The 14,326-nt window shown below is 40.5% G+C and overlaps 1 protein-coding gene across 6 annotated transcripts in view; it reads right to left on the bottom strand.

The window, feature by feature from the left end:
- Positions 1-14,326, bottom strand: part of SZT2 (SZT2 subunit of KICSTOR complex) — a 73,231-nt gene that overhangs the window by 43,411 nt on the left and 15,494 nt on the right. For 5 of the 6 annotated variants that reach the window (XR_013171008.1, XR_013171009.1, XM_077149976.1 and 2 more), the window contains 5 exons: positions 14,197-14,322; positions 13,692-13,865; positions 13,262-13,432; positions 2,790-2,921; positions 1,884-2,025 (listed from right to left, as the gene is read on the bottom strand). Coding sequence is in view for 3 of the 6 variants with exons in the window: in XM_077149976.1 (XP_077006091.1) it covers positions 1,884-2,025; positions 2,790-2,921; positions 13,262-13,432; positions 13,692-13,865; positions 14,197-14,322 (745 nt within the window). In the remaining 3 variants the exon portion in view is untranslated. Of the gene's footprint in view, positions 1-1,883; positions 2,026-2,789; positions 2,922-13,261; positions 13,433-13,691; positions 13,866-14,196; positions 14,323-14,326 lie in introns of those variants that run through there. The other variant, XM_077149978.1, reaches the window with a different exon arrangement.

Raw genomic sequence — 14,326 nt, forward strand, 5'->3', positions numbered from 1 at the left:
AGAAAAAAATCAAATTGAGAGTTCAGAAACCAATCCTTACAACTGATTTTTTACAAGTGGGCAAAGACCATTCAATTGGGAAAGAATAGTTTCTTCAACAAGGGGACAGAGACCACTCAACTGGGAAATAGTCTCTTCAACAAAAAAAAATAGATGTCTATGTAAAAAAGAATGAAGATGGAACCTTACCTCACACCATATATAAAAATTAACTTAAAATGGATGAAAGACCTAAATATAAGACCAAAAACTATAAAACTCCTAGAAGAAACATAGGGAAACATCTTCAGGACATTGGGTCAGGCAATGGTTTCTTAGACTTTATACCCAAAGCACAAGCAACAAAAGAAGAAATAGATAAAAACTTTAGTGCCTCAAAGAACTTCATCATGAAAGTAAAAAGATAACCTACACAATGGATGAAAATATTTGAAAACCATGTATCCAATAACAGTTTAATACACAAAATATATTTTAAAATCATACAATTCAACAACAAAAAAACAATCCAATTTAAAAAAGGCAAAAGACTTGACTAGACATTTCTCCAAAGAAGATATAAAAATGGCGAAAAAGGAGTGAAAAGATGCTCAACATCATTAGCCATTAGGAAAATGTAAACCAAACTACAATGAGATACCATTTCACACCTACTAGAATGTCTACTGTTAAAAAAAAAAGGAAAATTACAAGCATGGGAGAAGATGCGGAGAAACAGGAACACTCATTCACTATTTGTGGGAATGTAAAAATGGTGCAGCTGCAGTGGAAGACAGTTTGGCAATTACTCAGAAAGTTAAGTATAGAATTATCATATGTCCTGGCAATTCCACTTAGAGCTACACACCCAAAAGAATAGAAAGCAGGAACTTGAACAGGTATCTGCACATTGATGTTCATAGCAGCATTATTCACAACTGCCAAAAGATGGAAGCAACCCAAGCACCCATCAACTGATGAACAGATAAACAAAATGGAATTTTATTTAGCCATAAAAAGTTCTGATACAAGAGACAACATGGATGAACCTTGAAAACACAGTGTTGTGTGAAATAAGCCAGATACAAAAGGACAAATATTATATGACCTCACTAATATGAAATAATTAGAATAGGCAAATTCATAGTCAAAATCTAGAATATAAGTTACCAGGGGCTGGGGTGGGGATCGGGAATGGGGAGTTAATGCTTAAATTATACAGCATTTCTATTTGGGTTGATTGAAAAATTTTGGTAATGGATGGTGGTGGTGGTAGCACAACATTATAAATCTAATTAACTACTAACTTATATATATATAAGGGGAAACTTAGGTTGCATATCTGCTATTAGAATAAAAAAATTTTAAAAAGAAAGAACCCTAAAGTAAACTATGAACTAGTCAATAGTATAATTATAAAAATGTTCTTCCATCATTGTAACAATTGTACCACACTAATGTAAGGTTTCAATAATAGGGTGGTATATAGAAACTCGGTATTTTACACCTGATTTTTCTGTAAACCTACAACTTTGCTAATTAAAAAAAAAAAAAAAGGTCAAAGGAAATGCCCAACAACAGAAGCCTGAAGACCTCAATGCACTCCAACCAACATGTTCTATAAACCTCAAACACTTTTCCTTCTTCCCTTCCCTCCTGCTTTTTCCCATTGAGTGCTAGAGTACAATCTCCCCCTAAGTAATATCCCTGGTTTTAACCAGATTTTGAGGTACTTGAGGTATTCACTAAGACAGACTTACATTTTACAAACAAGGAAATATATCCCTTTCTTTGGGGCCCACTGATGTCCTGGAACCTTTTATCTTTGCCTATACCCGCCCTTCCTGATTCTTCCCAGTATCCTAATCCCACCAACACTTCTACATACCTCACCTTACACTGACCTGCACTGGAGTTTGAAGGCAGCAACTGCAATGCCAAGATGCCCTGTCGAATCATACTGACCAGCCCAACATCAGCTGTCACGATGGAGACTCCCACCTTCCGACCTGGGGGCTCCACTGAATCTGGAGACTGGTCTGCTGCCTGGCCCCAAGTTTACAGAAAAGATAGTGTGAGATAGATGGCACTGCTGCCCCAGCCACAGCAAAGCTAATATTTACAGCATGGTCCTGCTCAGGCTTAACAGACATAATCTTTTGAGGACTTTAAGGAGAATTCTCCAATCCTCCTACTATGCAGCTGAACCCTACCTATGCTACCTCCCCAAGTGTGTGCTCAGATACTAAACTAGAGATGGGGAAGAAGTCCAGCACCAGATAAAGTGTCAGATTATACTGAAGAAGGTCTTCAGGGCCGATTCCCATATTTTTCCATCACCATTATGGAAGACTTCATATATCAATCAAGTTATATTATTAGTCATCAGACATACAAAACTGCCATTTGCCTGGCTACTTCTTGGGTATCCAAAATGAATGAGACTGGACACTGTAGTAGGCCCAAGAAGCTTTATCCCTGACTATACAAAATACTAAGCAGAGATCAAAGCCACCCATCATCACCTACTCAAATCCACTACGGGAGAAGATCCAGGACTGAAAAAGCACAAGCAAAATGGCCTTTATATTTTCTTCCAGCAAGAATTTGTGTTTATGGGAGTATAACTGAGTACCCACCCAGCAGGGAATCTGCTGTGTGCAGTTTCCAGTGATTCTATCCTTGGTTCACTCTGACTGTGGCTCTTAGCCCCTTTTACCCCTTTTTTTCCTTCTGTATGTGGCTTGTTCCTCCACTCTCTTTCACTGCTGAAGTTTACAAGTGACCTCTGCCCACTTTCTCTTACATACCTGGTTCTGGGGATCATACTGCTGCTGCAGCATAGTGGCTACCTTATCCTCAAAGAAGCAGAGCTGTTCATATACCTGCTGCAGGAAAACCTCCCGTTGGGAGGGGTCCAAAAGGCAGCCCTGTACCAGCACCTGAGAAGCACAAGGAAATGATTGAAATGTGACTCTCAATGTCATCTCTGATCACACTATTTTCCTAGCTCCCTCTGTGTGATCCTGACTTCTCAGGATCTAAGGCTAACTCCACTGTTAGTTCCCTCCTTGTCAGACTGTATACTCTGTCAGTCCTCAGCCCAGGTACACTATATCCCTATTCAGGAATTCCACTCATTAAGTCAACTTAATGTGGTATCATAACCTTGCTTGCTTATGGCCCTTCAAAGTGGGCTTCACCAACCCCCTGCATGGGGGCGCCTTAAGATCTGCTGGGTACTTCCATCTTGGGCTACAGGATATTTCCTACAAACTGCTCAACCTCAGCCTGGCAAAGCCTTTTTATTCTGATTCACACTTTTTATTTCTTTTTAATTCCTAAGCATATTGCAAACAGAGGCTGTTCTGGACCTTCTCTTTTTCTAAGCACTAATATCCTCATCTTATTTCCCAGACGAATTTCCTCCTCCCTTTCACCTTCAGCAGATAGCTCCCATATTCCTCTTCAAAGAGAAAGGAAGCGAGTCAACAGGTACTCTCTATTTATCCTAACTCTGAGGATGTACTTACTCTCCAACCCACCAAAAACTACCCTTAATGTTTGTTAGATGTTTACACCCACCTGTATTATATTCATTTGTGTTCTTCCTTCCAGGCCCTGACAGATTCCTCTTCCTCCTCCTCCCTAAAGCTAATCTTTCCATCTAAACTTGGACCTTTTTTTTTCTAATATCTTCAATACCTACAGGCTCTTTCTACTTCAAATATAAATAAATATTCCTATCCTAACAATTTTTACACAGTCCTGCTGACTGCTGTGGTGTTCTTCAGGATTTCTCCTCTTTCCTCATCAGGCTACTTTGACCTGTCTTACACCCTCTTTCTTCCCCTAACTCCTGACCTACTGTGGGATGACTACTCCTTCACTTCCTATTTGAAATTGGATGGGGGGGGTTTCAGAAGAGGGAACAGGGAACACTATCCCACTCTATACGCCTAATTTGAGAAGAAAAAACATGAATCAGAGCTCTGAAATCCATTCTATAACTAACTGTTGCAATGTGCTTTGAAATGTGTTATTTTTTTATATATATGGTACTTTTCACAAAAAAGAAAAAAAGTCAATTGTGATCATAAATGCATAGCTATATGATGATATGGAGAACCACTGACAGTATACTTTGGATGATTACATGGTATGTGAATATATAATATATATATCAATAAAAATAAATAATGAAAAAGACGATTTTAAAAAATGAATCAGAAGTAGTAGGAATTGGAGCAATGAAAAGGCAAGAAAGATGATCCTAGCCATATTATTTAGAATGGAAGCTCGGAAGCCAAGTGTCCAACAATATGCATTTTGCTAAAAAGAGCATAATTATAGCTACATGATAAAATACTGAGTTAAGACACCAATAAAAATCTGGCTTTCAAAGTATATTTGGTGACTTGTAAAAATGTACACATTATATGTTTAAAAAAAAAACAGGACTTAGAACTGCATGTATGGAATAAGTTTGATGTTTCCTTCTCTCTCTCTCTCTCTCTGGATGGAGAGGTGGTGGTGAGGGATGATAAACATACTCAAAACAACAAAGTGACAACCAAATCAATAGGCCGAGCCCTCAATCTTGGGGTTCGCCCCTATGAAACTTATTCCTGCAAAGGACAGTTTAAGCCTACTTAAAATTAGGCCTAAGAGTTACCCCCAATGACTTCTTTTGTTGCTCAGATGTGGCCTTTCTCTTTAAGCTGACATGGCAAGTGAACTCACTGCCCTCCCCCACTACATGGGACATGACTCCCAGAAGTGTAAATCTCCCTGGCAATATGGGAGAGAAATCCTGGGATGAGCCGGGATCCAGCATCAAGGGATTGAGAAAACCTTCTTGACCAAAAAGGGGATGAGAGAAATGAAACAAAGTAGTCAGTGGCTGAGAGATTTCGGAGATGAGAGGATATCCTGGAAGTTATTCTTACGCATAATATAGATATCCCCTTTTTGGTTTATGGTATATTGGAGTGGCTAGAGGGAACTACCTGAAACTGTAGAGCTGTGTTCCAGTAGCCATTTCTTGAAGATGACTGTATAATGATATAGCTTTTACAATGTGACTGTGAAAACTGTGTGTCTGAAGGTCCTTTTATCTAGGGTATGGACAGATGAGTAAAAAATATGGATAAAAAATAAATCATAGGGGGAACAAAAGTTAAAATAAGTTGAGTAGATGGAAATACTAGTGGTCAATGAGAGGAAGGAATATGGGGTATGGTACATATGAGTATTTTTTTTCTTTTTATTTTTCTGATTTCATGTAAATGTTCTAAGAAATGACCATGATGATGAAAATATACATATACTAAAAAATAAAAAGAGAGAACAAAACTCATCATTAATACACACCCAGAGATAACTACTGTTAATGTTTTTTGGGATTACCTTCTTGGTTTTCTTAAAAAATATTTTTATTGATAAAACTAAACATACATAGTGTACACGGGTGGTTCAATGGTAGAACGCTTGCCTTCCATGCAGGAGACTTGGGTTCAATTCCTGGACCATGTACCCCCTGACTTCTCACCCAACCAGATGCATTTCAATCTACTAAATTTATTTTAACATTTGTTCCCCCTATCATTTATTTATTTTTAATCCATATGTTTTACTCATCTTCATAAGGTAGATAAAAGAAGCATCAGACACAAGGTTTTCACAATCACACAGTCACATTGCAAAAGCTATATCATTATACAATCATCTTCAAGAAACATGGCTACTGGAACACAGCCCTACATTTTCAGGCAGTTCCCTCCAGCATCTCTGTTACACCTTAATTAAAAAGGTGATATCTATTTAATGCATAAGAATAACCTCCAGGATAACCTCTCGACTCTGTTTGGAATCTCTCAGTCATTGACACTTTATTTTGTCTCATTTCTCTCTTTCCCCTTTTGGTTGAGAAGGTTTTCTCAATCCCTTGATGCTGAGTCCCAGTTCATTCTAGGATTGCTGTCCCACGTTGCCAGGAGGTCCACACCCCTGGGAGTCATGTCCCATGTAGAGAGGGGGAGGGCAGTGAGTTGCTTGTGTTGGCTGAGAGAGAGAAAAGCTACATCTGAGCAACAAAAGAGGTTCTCTTGGGGGTGACTCTTAGGCCTAATTTTAAGTAGGCTTACCCTATCCTTTTTGGAGTTAAGTTTCATATGAACAAACCCCAAGATTGGGGGCTCAGCCTATTGCTTTGGTTGTCCCCACTGCTTGTGAGAATATCAAGAATTCTCCACTTGGGGAAGTTGAATTTTCTCCCTTTCGCACCATTCCCCCAAGGGGACTTTGCACATACTTTTTTATTCACTGTTCAAATCCTTCTGGGATTTATGGAGGCATCACTCTGGACTAACCTACAAAATCTCATGCCCTACTCAAGGTTCCATGTACTTGTAGTGTTCAATTAAGCTGTCCACAGAAGTTATATTAGGAAATGCAATAGCCGAAATATAAATTTTGTACCAAATAAACATTTTTTGCTGTAGTCTCATACATAAGTTAAAGTTTTAAAATATGAATTACCCTCTATTTTCAACATCCTGCATAATTGACATTCGTTTGTTCTTCCTCATGCAAAACATTTTTAAATTTGTCCATTTAGTCACTATCATTGTATACTCTAGGCACTCCTAGATTATACCATCTCAGTCTCTATTATACATCTTTCCTTCTGATTTCATTTGTGCCCTCAGGACTCCTCCCTCTATCATTCTCACATTCAGCTTCAATCACTGTTCTAACATTATTGTGTTACAGTTAGGTAGTATTGTGCTATCCATTTCTGAATTTTTACAATCAGTCCCATTGCACAATCTGTATCCCTTCAGTTCCAATTACCCAATATCTACCCTATTTCTAGCTCCTGATGACCTCTGTTCTTAACTGAAATTATCCAAGTTCATTAATTAATGTTAGTTTATATCAGTGAGACCATACAGTATTTGTCCTTTTGTTTCTGGCTAATCTCACTCAGCATAATGTCATTAAGGTCCATCCATGTTTTTACATACTTCATAACTTTTTTCTGTCTTACAGCTGCATAATATTCTACTGTTTGTATATACTACAGCTTGTTTAGCCACTCATCTGCTGATGGACATTTGGGCTGTTTCCATCTCTTGGTAACTGCAAATAATGCTGCTACAAACACTGGTGTGCAAATGTCCATATGTGTCTTTGCCCTCATGTCCTCTGAATAGATACCTAGCATGGTATTGCTGGGTCATATGGAAATTCTATACTTAGCTTCCTGAGGAACCACCAAACTGCCTTCCACAGTGGTTGTACCATTTGACATTCCCACCAACAGTGGATAAGTGTGCCTCTTTCTCCACATCCTCTCCAGCACTTGTCATTTTATTTTTTTGATAACGACCATTCTGGTGGGTGTGAGATGATATCTCACTGTGGTTTTGATTTGCATTTCTCTAATAGCCAAGGAAGTTGAGCATCTTTTCCTGCACCTTTTAGCCATTTGTATTTTCTCTTCGGAGAAGTGTCTGTTCGTGTCTTTTGCCCATTTTGCAATTGGGTTGTCTGTCTTTTTGTTGTTGAGTTGAACAATCTCTTTATATATTCTGGGTACTAGACCTTTATCTGATATGTCATTTCCAAACATTGTCTTACACCGTGTAGGCTGCCTTTTTTTTCTTTCTTGACAAACTTCTGATGCACAAAAGTGTTTAATTTTGAGGCATTCCCATTTATCTATTTCTTTCTTCAATGCTCTTGCTTTGGGTGTAAGGGCTGGGAAACCACCTCCTATTATAAGATTGATAAGATATTTCCCTATATTTTCTTCTAACAGTTTTACGGTCTTAGATCTAATCTTTAGGTCTTTGATCCATTTTGAGTTAATTTTTGTATAGGATGTGAGATATGGATCCTCTTTGATTCTTTTGCATGTGGATATCCAGTTCTCTAGGCACCATTTATTGAAGAGACTGTCTGTCCCAGGTGAGCTGGCTTAACTGCCTTATCAAAGATCAATTGTCCATAGATGAGAGGGTCTAAGTCTGAACACTCTATTCAATCCATTGGCCAGTATATCTATCTTTATGCCAGTACCTTGCTGTTTTGACTACTGTAGTTCATCATACACCTTAAAGTCAGGTAGCGTGAGACCTCCGACTTCATTTTTCTCTTTCAGTTTACTACATTTTAAAAATCTCCACAATGTATTACAGATGTGAATAATCCCCCCCCCCCCACCTTTTTTTTTTTTTTAAGAGCAGCAGGATACATCTTAAGGGAACTATAGAGAAAATGAGGAAGTCAGCTCAGAGCTGACAGGTGGCCCTGGAACTTAACTAAGTCTTCTCTACAATTGCTATCCTTGCTCAGGGCTCATTCTCTCTCCTATGCTGCAATAATCTCCTGACTGTTCTGCCCACATCCAGACTTTGTCCCCTAGTTCATGTAAGAAACTGGCCACAAAAAAGCATGACCTTCCTAATGTACAACTCTGAACATGTTATTTCCCATTTAAAATCTTCAATGATTTCCTACTACTTACGGCTAAAATCTTTGGCAGCTAACATTTGCATTTTTCTATATGGCAGGTACCATTCTAAGGACTTGTTATACATTATTCAAGCACCATCTAATATAGGTACTGTTAATATTGTCATTTTAGGAGAAAAAAAAAAGGAAGCAGAGAGATCAACTGTATTAGTTAGGGTTCTCTAGAGAAACAGAATCAACAGGGAACACTCACAAATATAAAATTTATAAAAATGTCTCACATGACTGTGGGAATGCAGAGTCCAAACTATGCAGGGCAGGCTGTGAAGCCAACGATTCCAATGGACGGTCTGGACGAACTCCACAGGAGAGGCTTGTCAGTAGAAGCAGGAAGAGAGCCTGTCTCTTCTGAATCCTCCTTAAAAGGCTTCCAGTGATTAGATTAAGCACTACTCATTGCAGAAGACACTCCCCTTGGCTGATTACAAATGGAATCAGCTGTGGATACAGCTGATGTGATAATTTAATTTAATTCTATGAAATATCCTCATTGCAACGGACAGGCCAGCACTTGCCCAACCAGACAAACAGGAACCACCACTTGGCCAAGTTGACACATGAACTTGACCATGACAGTCCACCCCTTGTCAACTTGGCAGCTATACGTAGCACCTTAAACCATACCTAATTTCTAAATAAAAAACATTAAAACACATTTTCTTTCACCTAACAATACTCAACTGTCCTGCATATAACTGGAAACACATTCAATCTCTCCATAATAGGGTACAAGTCCTTGGGTAATATTCATTCTTAAACTTGATATCTTACAACTTAAATAGTATAACACGAACAAAACAGCATTACAGTCCTCATTTCTGTAACTGATCACGTGGTCATAGTTCATATTTATCACTACCTTCTTCTACTACCCATTCCATGTTTCCTTTACCCTCAGTAAGCACTTCAGCTAGTAATGGTTCTTCGCCTGGTGGGGTGACCCAACCCTTCATTCCTGAAGTTTCGAGCCACTGGTAGTCCTGCCTGGATTGGGTTGTTGCAGTTTTTCATTGATTTTAATCACAGGGCATGGTAGTACTAAAAGACACCCTAGGGGATCTCCTATTTCCAAGAAAACTCTTCTTTACCTCCATTGTGTAGTTGCAGTCCTATTTCCCCCTGATAGTCAGGGTCAATCACCCCAGACAATAATGTAATCCCCTTCTTGGCTTGTTGATACAATGGCATAAGTAGCCCAAAGTGACCAGGTGGCAGTCTTAGATTCCAGTTCAATGGAATCATTGTTGTTTCTCCTGGTGGAAGCACTCCCTTTTGGAGCTAAAACCTGTAAACCAGCAGAGCTCAGGGTCGCAGGGACAGGAAGTAAAAATTTTCCTAGTAGATCACTAGGGGTAATAGTGAATGGTACCACTCCCATTTCCACCCCTTGGTTCCTGGACCCATGGATCTTGGCTATAGGAGAAACAGCACCATACAGCGGATGCTGATTTAGAGCATATGCAGCTCCCTAGAGAACATTACCCCAGCCCTTCAAGGTACTGCCACCTAGTTGGCACTGTAATTGAGTTTTCAAAAGGGCATTCCACTGTTCTATCAATTCAGCTGCTTCTGGATGATGGGGAACATGGTAAGACCAGAGAAATCCATGAGCATGTGCCCATTCCTGCACTTCATTTGCGGTGAAGTGTGTTCCTTGATCAGAAGCAATGCTGTATGGAATACCATGACGATGGTTAAGGCATTCTGTAAGCCCACGGATGGTAGTTTTGGCAGAAGCACTGCATGCAGGGAACGCAAACCCATATCCAGAGTATGTGTCTATTCCAGTTAGAACAAATTGCTGCCCCTTCCATGAGTGGTCCAATGTAATCAATCTGTCACCATGTAGCTGGCTGGTCACCTCAGGGAATGGTGTCATATTGGGGGCTGAGTGTGGGTCTCTGCTGCTGGCAGACTGGACACGCAGCAGTGGCTGCAGCCAAGTCAGCCTTGGTGAGTGGAAGTCCATGTTGCTGAGCCCATGCATAACCTCCATCCCTACCACCATAGCCACTTTGTATATGAGCTCATTGGGCAATGACAGGAGTTGCTGAGGACAGAGGCTGATTGGTATTCACAGAACGAGTCATCTTATTCACTTGATCATTAAAACCTTCCCCTGCTGAAGTCACCCTCTGGTGCACATTCACATGGGACACAAATATCTTCATGTTTTTAGACCACTCAGAAAGGTCTATCCACATACTTCTTCCCCAGTCCTCTTTCGTCACCAGTTTTCCAATTATGGTCGTTCCAAGTCCCTAACCATCTAGCTAAACCATTAGCAACAGCCCATGAGTCAGTATATAAATGCACCTCTGGCCAGTTCTCCTTCCAAGCAAAATGAACAATAAGGTGTACTGCTCGAAGTTCTGCCCACTGGGAGGATTTCCCGTCACCACTGTCCTTCAAGGATACTTTCAGAAAGAGAAGAGAATACTGCAGCACCATGAAGCACAGAGTCCATGAGTCAGTGACTTCTGGAGATGAAGAAGGAAAATGCCTCCCAGGGAGGTTCATGAAACAAGATGCCAGGAGAAGAAGCTAGCAGAAAATGCCATGCTTGCCATGTGCCCTTCCAGATGAGAGAAAGAACCTTGACCGTGTTCACCATGTACCTTATCAGATGAGAAAGAAACTCTGACTGTGTTCGCCATGTGCCATCTCACTTGAGAAAGAAACACTGACCTTCACTGGCCTTCCAAGGTATCTTTCCCTGGATGCCTTAGATTGGATATTTCTATAGACTTGTTTTAATTGAGACATTTTCTCGGCCTTAGAACTGTAAACTAGCAACCTATTAAATTCCCCCCTTTTTAAAAAAATTTATTTATTAATTAAAAAAATTTAACAAAAGAAATAAAACATTAACATATATAATCAGTAATTCACAATATCATCACCCAGTTGCATATTCATCATTTCTTAGAACATTTGCATCCATTCAGAAAAAGAAACAAAAGACAACAGAAAAAGAAATAAAATGAAAACAGAAAAAAAAAAAAAGATTATACCTACCATACCCCTTACCCCTCGCTTCCACTGATCACTAGCATTTCAAACTAAATTTATTTTAACTAAATTCCCCTTTTTAAAAGCCACTCCATTCCTGGTATATTGCATTCTGGCAGCTAGCAAACTAGAACATTAAGTAAGTTGCCTAAGGACAGCCAGTAAGTGGCACAGCCAGGATGCAAACACAGGCAATGTGATTCCAGAGCCAGTATACTTGATCACCTTGCTAATCTCCCCTACAGGAAAAATTACAAAATTCTCAGCATGGCATTCAAGGCCTTCCATAAGTCTGGCCCCCAATTTTATGTCTCCTCTTCATTCCCTCTACCCAATACAAACTTTACTCTGTCAAAGCTGAATAACATGTAGTTCCCTAAAATACCTGTGAATGAGAGCAGTTTCACAGCTCACCTTTGCTTTTGCTAGTCCCTCTTTCTGGAATTCCCATTTCCCCTTCTTTGACTGGTTAACCTCAATTATTTCTTCAAGATCCAATTTGAAAAAATAAATAAATACAAATAAAAAAGATCCAGTTCAAATGCTTCTTTGCCCAAGACCTGGTTGCTCCTCTTAATGCTCCCACAACATGAAAGTCATAATTTATCAGTGGCTTTATCATATACAACTGAAATTTCGTCCTTCAATATCTGTCTTCTCCACTAAATTCTCAACTCCACCTACCAGGACAGGGCCAGTGTCTGATTCATCTGTGTCTACAAGATCTAGTCCAGGTCTGACACAGATAAGACCTCAATAAGTGTTTGGCAAACTGAAAAAACAAGTGTTGAGGGATTACCTAATACACACCAACTCCCTGCCTTAGCCATCATCACTTGTAAGACCTGGCCTTGGTCTGGGGATGTAGCCCATAACCAAGGGGCCTTAATAACTGCATGAAGGGGAGCACTTTAAACTAGAGTATAGGGCTGGCAGTCCCTACTCTGGGATCCAGGCATGCTCCAATTGCGTTGCTGTATACTTCAGACCCTCAGATGTGATTCCTGGCATTCCTGTCTTTCAAAGCCAGTTCTATACCTGAGGTTACAATGTTGACATCAGGAACAGTGTCAGGTTGAGCACCTACCAACGAGTTGAGGGTAGTTAAGAGAGGGTAAGGGGAAATTGGGCCAATGTTTCTCTATGTCAAAAACAGATATTTTAGTAATAGGCGTGGCCACTCTCCAAAAGGAGTGTCTTGTGATAGCCTGATTAGGTTTTGGATAAGCCCTGCAATTATCTGTGTGGTCAAAATTACAGCTGACAGTTCACAGGGCCTTGGAGAAAATGGTCCTCCTTTGCCCATGAAAAAGATTATGATTCTGGATATTTGTCTTTCAAACTAATAAAGCTATTTCAAAAGACCATCCCCTGGGGGTAGTTACTAGAATTAGGGTACCAGTAAACCATCTGATAGAACCAAAGGAGGAAGGGGGAACAGAGAAAATAGATATCCAGTGGCCAGAACCAAAGAGATTTACAGGAGGAGTATGGGAGGCATTAATCCAACCAATGTCAACTGACCTAAAGCGTATGGAAAGGCTCTTTGGTTGCAGAAGAATTGGTTCTTCTTGAGAGGAGAGAGACCCATGGAGATGATTAGGAAACAGTTCAAGAAGTAAGAGCTGGGGGGTTGGGGGACAAATGGTAGGGATAGGATAAGGACTTGGTCAGCAGACTATCAGAAATTAGGACTAAAGGTACAAATTTTGGAGAAAGGATTCAGTACCTGATGGGATTGCAGGCCAATGATTGAGGAGTAGGCCTGGATAGTTACGTAGATCTCAGGTTGGAAGTCAATGCAAGATCCAGGCACTCGGAAGGGTCGAAGGAGCCCGCCTAGGCAGCGGGAGAGGGCATGGAAAACTTCATCAAACAAGATCTCTCCTGTGGAATCATCCTGAGGGCAACACAGAGAAAGATCTCTCAAGAGTGACCAAAGGTGGCCCTAAGCATAAGGTAGAAACCAGCAGCTCCATGGGTCAGTAGGACCCTTACTCCAAGTTGATCTTACCTCAAATGCAGCACCATAGATGGAATGTGTGTCCCCTTCCCACTGTGGCAGGCTGGGATCACTTTTCACTTCCTCCACGTTTCTCCCTCCCTTCCTCACCACCCATTCTAGACTTACTTCCCATTGCCTCCACACAAACTCTCACCACAATGCCAGTAGATGGGCTAAGGTCTAGCTCAATGACGAATCGATACTGCCAAGCCAGGAAGGTGACTCGGGTAGAGGGTACGAGGAGGAATGGCCTTGGGATCACTGGTTCCTCTGGCTGCCATCCAGGGGGCAGGACACTGAGGACTTCCAACTCCTGCTCAGATTGACCCTAACAATTAGGATGGAGAAAAAAGGAAAGGGTAAGGGAAGAAAGAGTCACCTCTCACTCCCCAGGACCTGACTTCTGTATCTAAAAAGATACATCACTGGCCCCACCAAATGGAACCCAACCACACACTCTTCCATTCACTACCTGGGAAAAAATATTAAAATAAAATTTCCCCTGTGGAATTATCTTGTGGGTAAAGTCAAATACTCTTCGTAGACTTCGAACCCTCAGAGTTAGTTTCCCCTCCAGTTTGTTTTCGGCATCCTCCTATAAAAGACGCTTCTGGGCCAGCCAGCCAGCCTCTCACATCCTTCTTGTTTCTAGGCCTCACCAACATCTCCTGGGGTGTGGCTTGCACAGTTTGATGCAGGTGACTGAGGAACCAAGCCAGGCGAACATTTCGAGAGATTCGATAGTCCTTTTTCATTAAGAGGAACACTTGCCCAGCTTCTTCCACCTAG

Source organism: Tamandua tetradactyla, chromosome 2 (assembly GCF_023851605.1).
Source record: "Tamandua tetradactyla isolate mTamTet1 chromosome 2, mTamTet1.pri, whole genome shotgun sequence".
Classification (NCBI taxonomy): Eukaryota; Metazoa; Chordata; class Mammalia; order Pilosa; family Myrmecophagidae; genus Tamandua; species Tamandua tetradactyla.